This window comes from Gouania willdenowi, chromosome 21 (assembly GCF_900634775.1).
Source record: "Gouania willdenowi chromosome 21, fGouWil2.1, whole genome shotgun sequence".
In the NCBI taxonomy this organism is placed as follows: Eukaryota; Metazoa; Chordata; class Actinopteri; order Blenniiformes; family Gobiesocidae; genus Gouania; species Gouania willdenowi.
The window spans coordinates 9540185-9554871 of record NC_041064.1 but is presented as its reverse complement, the minus strand read 5'-3'; the positions used below and the strand labels follow the sequence as shown (position 1 = coordinate 9554871).

Below are 14687 nucleotides of genomic sequence, written 5' to 3'. Positions count from 1 at the left end.
GCTGTGATTGGTTACTTTTCCATATCTGCACAAAACCTCCTGAAAACTAAAGTAATGAATAAATGTTTGTACATCCCTTAAAAATAATGTAACAAAAAAATATGTTTGATGGAAATGTTATTGTTTTTTTTTTAATTATAATTATACTTGACATTAAATTTAAAACGGGAACAAAAATATACACTAAAACATCATGGAATCGTAATAGTTAGTTTTCTATTGTCTATAGCAGTGGCGGCTGCTGGTCTTTCATGCAGGGGAAGCTCATTTTCTGCCTACTTCAGAAAATGTATCTGTTTATTTAAATGTGAATTCTAGTAGAATTCACATTTTGTTGTCAACAACTATTTGTAGATTATCACGCACGCACGCACGCGCGTAGCTGCTGCGCGCTGGAGTGTGAGTGTTTGGTCAAAAGTCTCACAACACAAGCAGTAACAGTCTCCACAAACACCAAAAACAGACACTAGGTTTGTCAGAAGTTGATTCGCTATGAGAGGATCAGCAAAGTCTCCGTGTCAACACAGAGAAACGGACTGAAATATTTGAAAACTCCACCTGTGTGCTTACAACGTCATACTTTCTGATTGGCTCATTTCGCTGTCAATCAAAATTGAATTAGCCTGAGACAGATCATCCAATCATCATCCATTATTCCAGCGTCCGGAACAGACAGATCCAGCCCACTGCTCCATAGACCTCCTGTGAAGCCCGGCGTCCGATGGGCGGGACTAAGTGCGTCATAACCGAGCATTTATCCAATGAGCGTCTAGTTTGACTGCAGTGGATCAACCCCTAAATCCTGTCCCATTGAAGTCAATTGAAGCTGAACTTCACCACTGTTTATTAACACTGTGACGCTGCGGTAATGAATGAAGAACGTCACGCTGTCAGTTTCCTGTTATAAGAAGCTGATTCTGAACTAAACATACATGTGTTCTGTCATATATTTAGTCAATGAAATGTACACACACTACATATTTGACCACTGATTTTAGGGGAAGCTGAGGTTCCCTTGTAGTCTTAAAGCATCCGCCACTGGTCTATAGTGTTACTGAAACTATATATTGATTTGTTAGCTGGTGTTCAAATCTACTTATTAAGTTAATTTATTATAATATAGCAGCTCTATCACCAAAATGGCAATTATAATTAACAAAAAAAAATAAAAACTAAGAACACAAATCAAAACCCTCTGTTAAACATTTTTTTTAAGTATTTACAGCTTCGAAAAACACAATTTAGCAATGCTACTAACGCATTAACCAATACATCTATTTGTAACGGAGCCGGTTTCATGTACTGAGTGCGCGTCGTACTAAGATTGTAAATGCGCATGCGCGCACATGCACACAAATAATTTTTTGCTAAAAAAAAAAATAATTCATTTTTGTTTAATTTTGTTTTCAAAGTGAACGGACACGTGTTTCATTTGTTTATTGGAGAAGGTTAGGGTTATAATCTCAGTACGGAGGTAAACTCAGACCGTGACACCGGAAGTCGGTCACCAGTTAACAGGGGAAACTAGTAGATCCCGAACACCAAGCAGCCTTAAATAAGTCTTCAGGCTCCGCAAGTCGAGCTAACCAAGCTAGCACATGTATTGTTCCAATGTGGCAGCGCATTAAATACAAACTTTAACATTAAATATGTTTAAAACCGTCATTTATTACAAAGCTTGTGCGTGACTCACAAATAGCAACACAATAACAATATAGGCCTACAAGTTATTTAATAGTAATAACACGTTAAACGGAAACTGAGCGATAAAAAAAAAAGAAACCAACCTGGCAACCTGACGGGTCCGTTTAACAGCTGAACCACGAGGACCTTGAAACCGAGCAGATAAAGTTTGATCAGCGACAGAAGCTGAAACCACAGCACGGAACACATCTTTGTCTGAAGGTGTTACGGTGAAAACTGTGTGCACTGCAGGCAGAGGAAACACACACACACACAGCCGGGTTTCAGAGGGACACACAATCTATTTCACGAGTGTTTTTCAACCTTTGGGTCATAACCCCATGTGGGGTCGCCTGAAATGTCTGGTGATAATTGATTAAAAAAAGATACTGATATAAATATATATATATATTTTTTGTTGTTATTACATCATTATTGTTTAATTATTATTCTTTACCACATACTATCTCAAACAAAAGTATTCTATACTTTCTCAAAAATAACTAGTTATATTTGAGAAAGTATTAATATGCACTAATAACAAAAATGTAAATGTATTCGCCAGAAATCTGTGATATGAAAATGGGGGTCACGGCCTAAAAAAGGTTGGGAACCACTGGTTTATACCCTTTCGCCTATTGCTAATTGTCTCATTCATTTATTACAATATAATATTTTAATTAGGGGTGGGACGATATACACTACTGAGATGACTATACGATATTTGTGTAATGGGGGGGAAAAATAACAAATAAAATGTCCACGCTTTATGCAACATCTGTGTAAAACTTTTTCAACTCGAGTGAATACAAAAGTAAACAAAAACACAAATGTTTCCTATTTAAAGGGAATAGAGAGAAAAGAATGCAAAAACAGACTGATGATTAATGCAAGTCTAAAATTAAAACCACAATATGACATTTCTCAAAAAAAATCTGTGTATAAACTTTGCATTGCACGTTTTTTTTTTTTTTTTAAACATCTAACCACACTTTTTTCCAACAGTATTAGCTTGTCTATATTTTCCGGCAGCAATTGAGTGTTCAAAAGCACATACTAACGTACTACTCATACGTACTACATACTCATTTTATGTCATAATGAGTATGTAGTGCGTTCACATTAGATAGTATGGAAAGACTGATATAGATGTATACTATTTTTGATGTATGCACGGTCGGCACACTAGTCATACTAAACCGCCCCATGATGCATTGCGAGCGGAACACAAAATTGTCCTTGGCCCAGCTTCAAGCTAAAAGTCAAACATCCCCCTTTCAAAACAAAAGCATCTCTTCTTGTCTCCCATTAGTTTTTTTTTTTTTAACGCTTTAGTAAATGAGGCTTTTGTTTTGAAGTTTTTACAGTAGCATAATAAGGAGTCTCGGAAAATCTCCAAAATGTGTGTACGAGAGTTTTATGGATCAAATGACCACATGTTGATTTTCTACTTGGCCACTTTATCACTTAATAGAGAAATCAGAACTTTCAAAGGTGGAGAATCAATGGAGATTGAAACCTCAGTGTGCTTCAGGTATTTGTCATTATATGTTTGAAATGTATACTTCAGTGGGAATGGTCCTCGCCCCTCACTTTTGTCTGGTTTTACAGGCTGGATGTCTCCACTCTCTGCGTGGCACGGGCAGTTCTCCTGTCCTGATCGGAACAATGCTTGTTCTGTGGGCTGATGTATGCGTGATAAGCTTGGCTGCAATACGGGAACCACTATATCCCATAGTGAGACATCGAAACAAATGTTATGAAAAAGAACTATAGATTATTTACATAACCACGGTTCTCTGAGTAATATGAGTGAGACGTCTCACCAGACAACCCTTCTTGCTGGACGCGTGAGAAGAGGTGCTCATTTGAATGGCGTAATATCATCTGCCCACTCTATTTATAGTAAGTGGGACTACCTGCGGCGAATTAATACATTTCACCAGCCAATCAGGACTGGCATAATGAAATTGGGCTTCTGAAGAATGACGCAGAGGCGTACGTCTCACTCATATTACTCAGAGAACCACGGTTATGTAAATAACATTTAGAACACAGCCTACGTCTCCTGCAGTTGAAAAGACATGCTCGCTTATAAGAGAAATGTAGCAGAGATGGTACAATATCGCTCGTACCATCGACGATAAATCGTGTTGTTTTAATATCACAATTTCTTGCACGGTAAATCGTCTTTTCTTCAACTTTCCTGCCGAGTTTGTTGAAATGACCAATCTATAGATAATCTGGATGACCTTGAGAATAATAAGGTAATATCTTAAAGCAATCCATCACTGGCTGCGGAGGTGAAATGAGATGGACAGGGCTGGATGCACAGCCCGGCTCCTCTGTGCCATATACAATCCTTCTTTGTCTTGTAGATCCAGCATCTCTTTAGCTGTCAGACTATCTCATTAACTGCTGCCAGTGAGGTCACACATGACAGAAGACGTGACAAGTTGACACAAAGTGCTATCTATAATTTCCTGGGATAGGAGAATTGCATTCCCTGAAATCTCCACATGGTCCCAGGGTAACATCGGGAATGTAGTGTTTTAACATTTCATACATAAAGGAGAACATGCATGGAAAGATTTATTATGTAGGTTTTTAAAATGAAACCTGTACTCGGGTTACAACACGCCAACACAAGACAAACATCAGCTTTCAGCAGATGTGGTTCACTAATATTTTGATTTTCAATCATTTCTCACATAAAACAAATGATAACTGACATAGAAACTGGAGTTTAGATCAGACAGTGGCCTCCGAAGTAAATGTACAGAATTACAGAAAAACACGTAAAAAAAAACAATAGCAAAAACCAAAATACACAAAATGACTCCAAAACATATAGAAAATTACCAAAAAATATCACAAAAGGCCAATTACTCTGAAAATACAGAAGATGATAAAATACACACAAATATACAAAGCAACGACAAAATACAGACGCATGAAAAAAAATACAGATAAACACACAAAGGGACAACAAAAGATAAATTAAATACTCCAATAACACAAAAGACGACTACAAAAATTGACAAAGTGACACCAAAAATAGACAAAAAGAATCCAAAAATACATGAAAACAAAAATACACAGAATTACTCCAAAACATGTAGATAATTACCCCAACAAAAATGACAAAAGCACAATTGCTCTGAAAACACAGACTACTACAAAAGCACACACAAATATACACAGCAACAACAAAATACACAAAGATGCAAAAAAATTACAGGAAAACACACAAAGGGACAACAAAAAATACTCCAATAACACATTTCGATGACAAAAATTGTGCAAAAACAGACAGTGACAACAAAATTAGACAAGACTCTAAAATACACCAAAATGACAAAAAAAGGACACAAAATGACTTCAATAACGCACAAGATGACTACAAAATTATACAAAAATAGACAAAACAATAAAAATAGGCATGAATCCTAACACAAAAAAACATTACAGAAAATCACGCAAAAGTATAAAATTATACCATAATTGCAATTAATAATCAATTACGCGGTTACAATTATATTGTAATTGACCACAACCCTGATCCTTACATTTCCCTTAACTGCAAATCATTAGTCTAACTTAGTGTTTTTTTTCTCGCACTGTCTCATAGTTGAGGTCAGGCTGGAGTGCAGCAGTTGGCCCCAGTTATTAAAGTCGTCTGTGGATAAAAGCTAAATCACACACTGTCATCACCACTACTCTGATGGAGGCTGAGCTGCATAGGCTGTGTGTGTGCGTGTGAGTGTGTTTGTGTGTCTCTGAGTGTTTGCTCTGCAGCAGTCTGGGAGGGATGGGGGGGTCAGCAAGGCAAGCCGGGGCCTGCTATTGTTTAAAGGAAATCGCATCTCACGCATGACTGGGATGATTATTTGGAATGATGGGACATCAGCAGCGAGACTCACAGAAACACATGAGCATTACATACGCACAGATGTGAAGAAGACGTGTGTGCATGTGTGTGTGTGCATATATGAGATATCCTGGGAACAGCACACGACAGAGAGCCGTGTGATGTATAGTCTAAGTGAATGACATAATGATTCCAACCAACAGTCACCTAGACATATGTGAGAACGACGACTGGCTGGATGTACGTCTCCACTCATCCCACTTTGTAAATCCCAGCTGACAACTGCTCTGCTGGATCTGTGTGTGTATAGGAGTTGTTAGTTCAAATAGACTCAATGTTTCCCATAGTTTTATTCTCTGTAAGATCTACAACTAAAATGTTTGTCTGATCCGAGGGCCACATTATCAACATTAATGTCAGCATTTAGAATAGTGATCGATCTGAGCATTAAAACAAGAAAACAACAAACGGTTATGTTTTTTTCTGTTGTTTTTGTGTGTTTTTTTGGGGGGGGACTTATCTGTTTTTTTTGGTCATTTTCTATATTTTTGTTGTCCATTTGCTGATATGTTTTTTTTTTTTTTTTTTGCTGTCATTTTGTGTTTTTGAATTGCATGTTTTTTTTGTTTATTTCGCTCTAATTTTGTGCATTTTTTTGTGTTTTGGAATGATTTTGTGTACATTTGTTGTCATTCATTGAGTTTATGATTCTTTCCGTGTGTTTCTGTTGTTTTTCAAAAAGAAATTCGGTCATTTTGTGACTCATTTTTTATGTTTTGTGTGTTGAGTCATTTTGTCTGTTTTTGTTGTCGTTTTTGAAGTAATTTTTGTTTTTGTTTTGTAGGTTCTTTTGAGTCATTTTGTGATATTTTTTTTTGTGTTTTTAGTCGTAATCTTTTGTGTATTCTTCTCCTTTTGTATCTTTTTCTGTCATTTGTATAGGTACTTTTGAAAAATATTGTGTATTTTTGTATACTCTTTGGAGACATTTTGTGTATTGACTCTGTGGCTACACAGAATTAGACCAAGGGTCAGTTGACCAAGTCTAATCTAAACTAAAATCTAAACTAAAAGAAAAACTCATGAGTAATTCAGGCATTATTGTGCAATAACATGAGTGAAAAAATGTTGTCATTTTCTCCGGCACTTTGTGTGTTTTTTTTTTTTTTTCTTTTCCCCTGTGTGAGCAGCAGACAGCAAAGGTTAAACTCAAAGCTCAGACTGACTTAGACAGAGCTGCGGGCTAAAGCTTGTCTCATGCAGCAGAGACAAATTCACAGTGAGTGCGTTTATTGTAACCTCCAGCTCCACAGTTCATGTACACCTTTACTTAAGCGTGTCTAGTTTGCAGCAGCAGCAGGCATGAGTCTGCTGGCTCGTGTAGGTTGGTTTAACCTTGGATTTGTTTGTTTCTCTTCGTGTGCACTGAGATGCTGAAAAACAGATTGTAAACTGTAAAGTATAGTTTGAGAATCAGAAAAAGCCCTAAAAATGTACACTTGTTCAGTTTTCTAATTTCTACCTGTTTTATTACCGTAAACTAGAAACCTTAAGGTGTAAGTGTATTTCTTGTCAGTAATTTTAGATACATAGATATATAGCGTGTAGGATGAAAGGACCTAGTATCTATGATAGTCAATACATTATATATTCAGATGAAGAAATGAAAATAATTAGAACTTTGTAGCAGCTGCAATCCTGTAAAAACTTTAACCAATCCATGCCATTCAGCCCAATATTAAGAACTAATGTTAGAGCTGAACTGTAACAAGACCCAAATTGTTATACCTATATATTAAAAAAAACCTAAAATGTTACAACTGGTCAATTAGAGCTGTGCGATATGAACCAAAACTCACATTTCCTTAAAAAAAAATTCTCAAAATGGCGATATATATTGTTTTCATATTTTTACCAGAAATACAACTCTGGCTAAATTTGCTGATGAAATGCCATACAGGCACATTTATTAACAGCTGCACAATATGAGCCACTTTTGGCTTTTTCTCCTCAAAGGGACAGCATGTGTGAGTGAGTTCTGTAGAGTGACTTGTTTAGGGGAAGTTCTGGGTTAGGATGCACTCACTGATCCATCTAACTATGCTTTTCATGCTGTTCTGAGAAGTAAAGAAAGCAACAACTCCTAAAATTAGTATTTTAATACAAAATAAGCTATAAAATATATATCTCTAAAATATGAAAAAACTGTTTTACTGCACTCTATGAATAATTTTAAATATGCATGTGATGTGATTTGTACTGTGACTGTATAAATAAAAACATGTAAAAAAAAAAGATGACAATATAGGCGATATTGTCATTTTCCATATTGCCAAAATAGAAAATTCGATATATCTTGAATCATGATATATTAATCAATAAAGTAACAAGATGCTGAGCTCAAAACGTAAAAAAAATGTAACAACCTGTTACAACATTTTAGGTTCGTTATTACATTATGGGGCAAGCCAAACAATTTCCCCTAATGGTGTAATAATTTTATTATATATTAAAGTGAGTCAATGACATATTGGAGGAAAATATTTTGCTTGCCCCATAATAAAAAAGTGCAAATTTTTTACGTTTTGGGCTCAGCATCTTGTTACATTATCGGCCAGTTATTAGGTTCAGGTTTTTATTAAAAAATGAATGAAAAATGTGGGTGGCTGTTACATATCAGGCTCTAACAACCAATCAGATGCCTTGTCTCATCTTGCCCCGTCTCCTGCTTGCACGTATCACGTGACACCGTACCCAGAAATATTGAGTAGAAATGAGGCTTCTGAAGGTTCTGAAAAGTGATGCAGAGGTTGCCATTGTTTTGCATTGTGAGGACTTGTTTTTTATACCAAAAGTGCATTTAAGCTTGTGGGGGCGTGGCTTTGGACGTAGCCATTTAGAGTTCACGCCAATGAACTGTTTTTTTTTTTTTTTTTTTACAGAAATGGTGGTTCATGGAGCCTCACAATCGTTCCCAGAAGTGAGCAGTTGACTATTGACGCGCAATGTCGCTAGAGCACTTTTAAACGGTAAGACGTTTAAATAATCATATTTGATATGATCAGCGTTTCTAAACCCATTAACTTGTGCATTAAAGCATGTTAGTGGATTATTATATATATATATATATATATATACTGTAACAATATTGTAAATTCATGCAGTTATTGATGGCAAATTACCAAAAATTCCAGTTATGTCTCTCAGAATCAATGGATTCGAATCTTCCGAGGAATTATCAGTCTACGTGAATCACGTGACGGTCAAGCATTTTGACTTCCGTTGTCATAACGCTCTCTCTCTAAAGGGCTTTGGCCCCAACAGGAGCATATGGAAAGGGGTGGAGCTTTCCAAGATTGTGGTCTGCCCTTTTAACATTCAATAAATAACACATAAAGGCTCTCAGGGTTTCCTGATAAGCAATAACATTTCCATAATAGGTTTCACTAACAATCATTAATGAGTTTTTAATGAGCTCAAAGCTAATGTATGAGGAAGTATTTAGCTTTATAATGTATGTTCATGTTATTGCCACAGCAATTATTTAGATGAGACCCCAACCTAGGGCTTGCAAACCCCTAAGGATCACCAGCATAGGCTTTTCTGGCTTTAGGTGGACTATGCAACTGCTTATTACCCCATGAGACACTAGCCTCAACGATGAGTCCTCTGCCTCATCTGTGGAGAATGAAATTGACCGTAATATGCTTCATAATAAATCTTGGATTTAAGTATGAAATAAATGGAATCCAAAGTCACATAGTATGTGATTTCAGCCAAACTGTATCTTGTTAGGGTGCTATACAAAGCTAGAAACCGTTCTGATCACCCCCAGATAACAAAAATCTTCTGATCCATATCTGGCCCACACCTGGCATATTCATCCGGCCCACATACCGCATGGAGTGATGGCACTTTGACGTTACGCTCCCTTTGACCAAAATCTGGCCACAACCAAGCCATCCCAATGTCAGCCAAGGACCGACAAAATGGACATCACTTATACATGGGCCACTGTTGGCTCACGTCCTGATTAGTCAAAGCTAACGTACCATAAGCCAAAACTGGTCCAAATAGGTTTCAAGATAACTTGCCCACATTTGCAGCATCATATGTGGGCCAATTTTGGCTCACATCTATTTTGTACGGGCCAGAAGATTTCCAAAAGTGCTGGATCATTGCAGGATGTGGCCCACACCATATGCTATCTGGGCCGGATCGGTGGCTTGGTCCTTCGAACATGGATTTCTAAAAAATTCACATTTTTCCAGTCCTAGTCGATACTATACTCACGAGAGCATTCAAATCTGCATGAACTTATTTAAGATTTTTTTAGCAATACTTTTAGTCAACGCTTTCTTGTACTTTAAAGTCTTTTCAGTGGCTCCAGCTGTTTTCCCGTTGGGCTTATTCAGATTACCTAAAGGCGAGTTGTTTGTGTGCTCGTATGCATCACTGCGTTGGTGGTACAAACCTACGTGGGCACATACACAGGATCATTAGGTACATCTTATGTGCCCATTATTCCTCTCTATTTTCAGAGGTTGGGATGTCTTTCAAACAGTGTATAAAACATTTGCGTGTGCCAATTAGGGCCGTCATTAACTCTGTGCAACACACTCACGTACACACACACTCGGTGCTTAAGCCATTTACTCTAACTGTCAGGCAGTAAGAGTGTGTGGTTGTTTCTTCTGAACTCTCTCACCAGCCAAGACAGAATGAGAGTCTTTATTATCCAACGCACTCGTTTTCTGTCTTGTTCCTTTCATTTTATACTCAAGAGTCTTGAGACGGGCTAGTTTGGACATCTGGACATTGCACAGTCATTATTCTTGACAGAAATCCCCCAATGTCGACTAGTTTTTAAGCTTTTTTTCCACGGTATTGAACTGATTCTGCTCTCTTTCTTTGTCTCATTCATTTCTGTGTCTTCCTTTATTCTTATCGTCTTCTTGTCTTACTTCATCTTATCTTACCTCAAGGCTATTTTACATCAATGAGACAGTTTTCCTGATGCAAACTCCTGTCAAAACGGTTTTCTTTTTCATACAACAAACAAAAAGCAGAAAAATATTTACATGACGGCTGAATCAAATGTATCATTACATTTATAGAAGCACAAACTTACATTTTCCTGCTTGTCTGATGCCCCTCAAAACAAAAAAAAATACAATATTATTCATCAAAACAACAGATTATTGAAAGAACAACCAGACAATTTAAAATCTTTTCAATTCCTAACAAAAATCTAGAATAGAAAGAAAGGGATTCATATTTATTGTCAACATTACTGTAACATTTGGAATGTTTGATTTTACATGAAAATTTCAGCTCAATATGAAGATTTTAATGCTACATTAAATTGGAATTGGCAGTAATGTTTGTATTTCATTCATTCGTGTGTTTTTCTATCTTCTTGTCTGTCTTCATCTTATCTTATCTCAAGGCTATTTTACATCAATGAGACGGTTTCCCTGATGCAAACTCCTGTCAAAACTGTTTTCTTTTTCATACAACGAACAAAAAGCAGAAAAATATTTACATGGTGGCTGAATAAAATGTTACATTCAAGGAAGCGGAGGTTTTTCTCGAAGGGGGTTGATGAATATTACATCAAAAAACCCCATCATCAAACCAGTTTTGTTGATTAGCGTGTGCAGCGAGTACAAGAATATCAATGGTGTTGGAGATTTAAGAAGTGGCTCATGTTTACTAGGAGTAATTGAACAGCTAGCCCACCCACCCAGAGGGTTTGATGGATGTGACTCATGTCTAATGGGATGCTTCTGTCCCACTCTGCACTGAAATGCTAATAATGTACGCTGTTTGGGCTGGAGGGAATCCATTACGCTGACTGTATCACATCTTTATTTCCATCCGGGGGGACGCACGCTGGGGAAGGGGACGCTCGGGAAGAAAGGAAGCTGGAACGAGAGGGAGGATTGCACGCTCATCCTGAGAAGAAACGGTCTGCGTGTGTGTGCGTGTGTGTGTGGCGCTCGGACACAGCCGACATGTGTCAGCTCGACTTCACTGGCATCAAAGTTAAACTGACATAAACAGCCCCAGGCAACCCTATCAGAGATGGACTTCACATAACGGCTGAGTCACTCACAATCTATTTTTATGGCTTTGAGGTGTGTGTGTGTGCGTGTTTCAGTGCCTCTGTTTCCTAAGAGCCAATTATACTTTTTAACCATTACAACAAAGACACGTATGTGACCCCGAGTCATTGTGACTCAACTGCATCGCTAAAGGAGCGATTGGCAGACGATGGACAAATGGCGACTTTTGACCACTCTTAGGGGTTAAAGTTCAAAGAGAAAACGTTTTAGGGATGTTTTTAATTCATGAAGACAACAAAAGTTTTCACCCTGGGTACAGTTAATCACTGAATGCTGAGTTTTAAGAATGATCCTATGGTGTACATTTTAGGACATCCTCAGATCTCAGTGTAAGGCAGGGATGGGCAACTCTATCACAGCGGAGACCACAAAAATGTTATTGTATCTGATCTGAGGGCCACATTATCAACATTTATCTGAGCATTTAGAATGACTAATTTGAGCATTAATACAGGGGTAGTTTTGTCTTTTTTTTTTTTTTTTTTTTTACTTTGTGGTTTTGTTGTTTTTTTTAGTTTTTAGTCATTGTGTGTTTTTATTTTTTGTGTTCTTGATGTAATTTTGTGTCATTTTCTGCATGTATCTAGTCTATTTGTGCGTTTTTTTGTGTTTCTGTAATCATTTTGTTTGTTTAAGTGGTTGTTGTGTGTGTCAGTGTTGTCTTTTTGTGCTTTGAGTCATTTTTGGAGTTTTTTGTACATTTTGCTGCTGATTTGTGTGTTTTGGGAGTTATTTTGTAGATTATGTTGGGCTTTAGATTTCTTCCAACATCTTAAAAAATAATTTTTGGGGATTTGTTTCGGCGGCGCATATAATTAGACCGAGGGCCACCGGTTGCCTATGTCTGGTGTAACGTATCAGGAAAAACTGACTCATGTCTCAGCAAAACCTCCGTCAAATGAAAAGGCCTTGTCAAACCAAACCCTGTCAAATTAATTGGCCTCAGGCTTCAAAATAAGTCACTGCATGTAACAGCCTTAGGTGTTTTATTTTGAAGGAACTGGGAGTACACATGGCGAAGTAAGATGAAAAGCCTTTCTTTCCTATTGTTTTTTTAAAGTTAAGTTATATCAACGTATTGTTTAATTAATAAATACATAGTTAAATGAAATGTTGATATATCTTAACATTTAAAAATAAATGAAAAATAACAGCTTTGAACTTTAGTATTTGAAGCAGCACATATTGATGACTTCATGTTTATTTTGGGTTTCTTCAAAATACAATGTCAAGTCGCGTTTTACGTCCTGAGGCCGTTGAGTCTGATGACTTTTATTTTGAAGGATGAGACCATTTCATTTGATGCCGTTTGGTATGAGTGTAGTTGGTTTGAACATGAGGCCAGTGAACCATTCCTGACAACAAATATGCATTTTTAAAAACAGACACTGACCATTTGTGGTGATACAGATCTTTAAAAAGTTACATTTGTGTAAGAAGAAACATTTTTTATCAAATACGAAGCATGTTTATCAAATGCTATTGAACCACTCGAGAAAAGAATCAAAAATGCCTCGACAGTATCATTCTTTCAATAAGTGTAAATATAGATATTTTAAAAGCTCTGAGCTAAGAGCATAACAACTGTAAGAGTGACTGGTTCTTTAAATAAGGCATAAACTAAAGAATCACAGTCAGTATTTGTGATTTTTTTTTTTTTTTTTTTGTCTTTTCAGAAAATGTATTTCATAGTTTTGTTAGATTTATTTATTGACTTACTTTATTTTTTACACGTTTCTAATTCATTAAAAATAATAATCTACTCCTGTGTGGTCAAACATTCAAACAAGGAAAGAAGTAAAACGACAAAACAAATGTTAGTGTTTTCCCTTCAAAACAAAAATACTATATTCATCAAAATAATAGATTATGGAAAACTAGAACCGGACAATTTAAAATCTTTGGAATTCCTAACAATAATCTAGATTAGAATAGAATTAGGTGGTTTCATTGTTGTCAAAATTACAGTCACATTTGAAGTGTTTGAGTTTACATGAACATTTCAGCTCAATATAAAGAATTAACATTTTAATGCTACCTTAAATTGGAATTAGTAATAACTAAAACTTTGAAAGATATTTTTTTTTTTTTTTAAACCAGTGTTAAGAAATGTCAACGTTTCTCTGAGAAGAAACTTTTTATATTTATAACAGCAGTAAAAAAAAAAAAATCAAAAATCAAAAAAAACAAACCTGTGAACTTGAGCTTTAATATGAATGTGTAAATCAGAGGAATAGAGAATAGGGAATTGAGAGATAAGGGCAGAGGGGCTGGATTAAGATGTTTAGGATGTGTTTTGTAAAGGAAAGATAGTAAGTATGTTGGACAGCTGGAGCTGGCAGGCGAGAAAAAAAGAGGGAGACCACAAAGAAGGATTATGGATGTAATGAAGGACGACATGGAAATGGCGAGTGTTTGAATTATAGGATGCAAAAAAGGAGATGCTGGCCGATAGTTGCTGTGGTCACCATTGAAGGAGGCAATGGAAAGGAGATATCTGTAATTAGAAACTTCTAATAAAAACACACACATGCACACACTCTTACACACTCCTTTGACTTCATGCACAGCAGCCTATGCATGTTATCAAGCCTGCAGAGGAGCCTATCAAGTCTTCTCCTAACTGACATGAGCCTCAATCATTTATTTTTATGTTTTCATATTTTAGGACTTCCGTCTCAATTAGGCTCAGATTTATTAAGTTGCATTCACATTCAAGCACAAAAGCAAAAGTGTGTCCCCCCGTTCCCGTTCTTTGATGCAGAACGTGGGCTAGTATGCATTGATATGTGATTACAGAATCTCTCCTGGTCAGTTCTGGTCAAACTGCCCTAAACAGGCCAGATACTAGTGTACTGATAACACTTACAGTGGGTACGGAAAGTATTCAGACCTCTTTAAACTTTTCATTCTTTGTTTCATTGCAGCCATTTGCTAAAATCAAAAAAGTTAATTTTATTTCTCATTAATGTACACTCAGCACCCCATCTTGACAGAAAAAACAG

The 14687-nt window shown here is 36.6% G+C and overlaps 1 protein-coding gene across 2 annotated transcripts in view; it reads right to left on the bottom strand.

Annotated features, from left to right (window-relative positions):
- Positions 1 to 14687, bottom strand: part of LOC114454889 (dehydrogenase/reductase SDR family member on chromosome X-like) — a 53728-nt gene that overhangs the window by 33297 nt on the left and 5744 nt on the right. Inside the window, exon 2 of one of the 2 annotated variants that reach the window (XM_028435749.1) lies at positions 1788 to 1929. In XM_028435749.1, coding sequence (XP_028291550.1) covers positions 1788 to 1893 — 106 coding nt within the window. In that variant the 5' untranslated portion in view covers positions 1894 to 1929. Of the gene's footprint in view, positions 1 to 1787; positions 1954 to 14687 lie in introns of those variants that run through there. The other variant, XM_028435750.1, reaches the window with a different exon arrangement.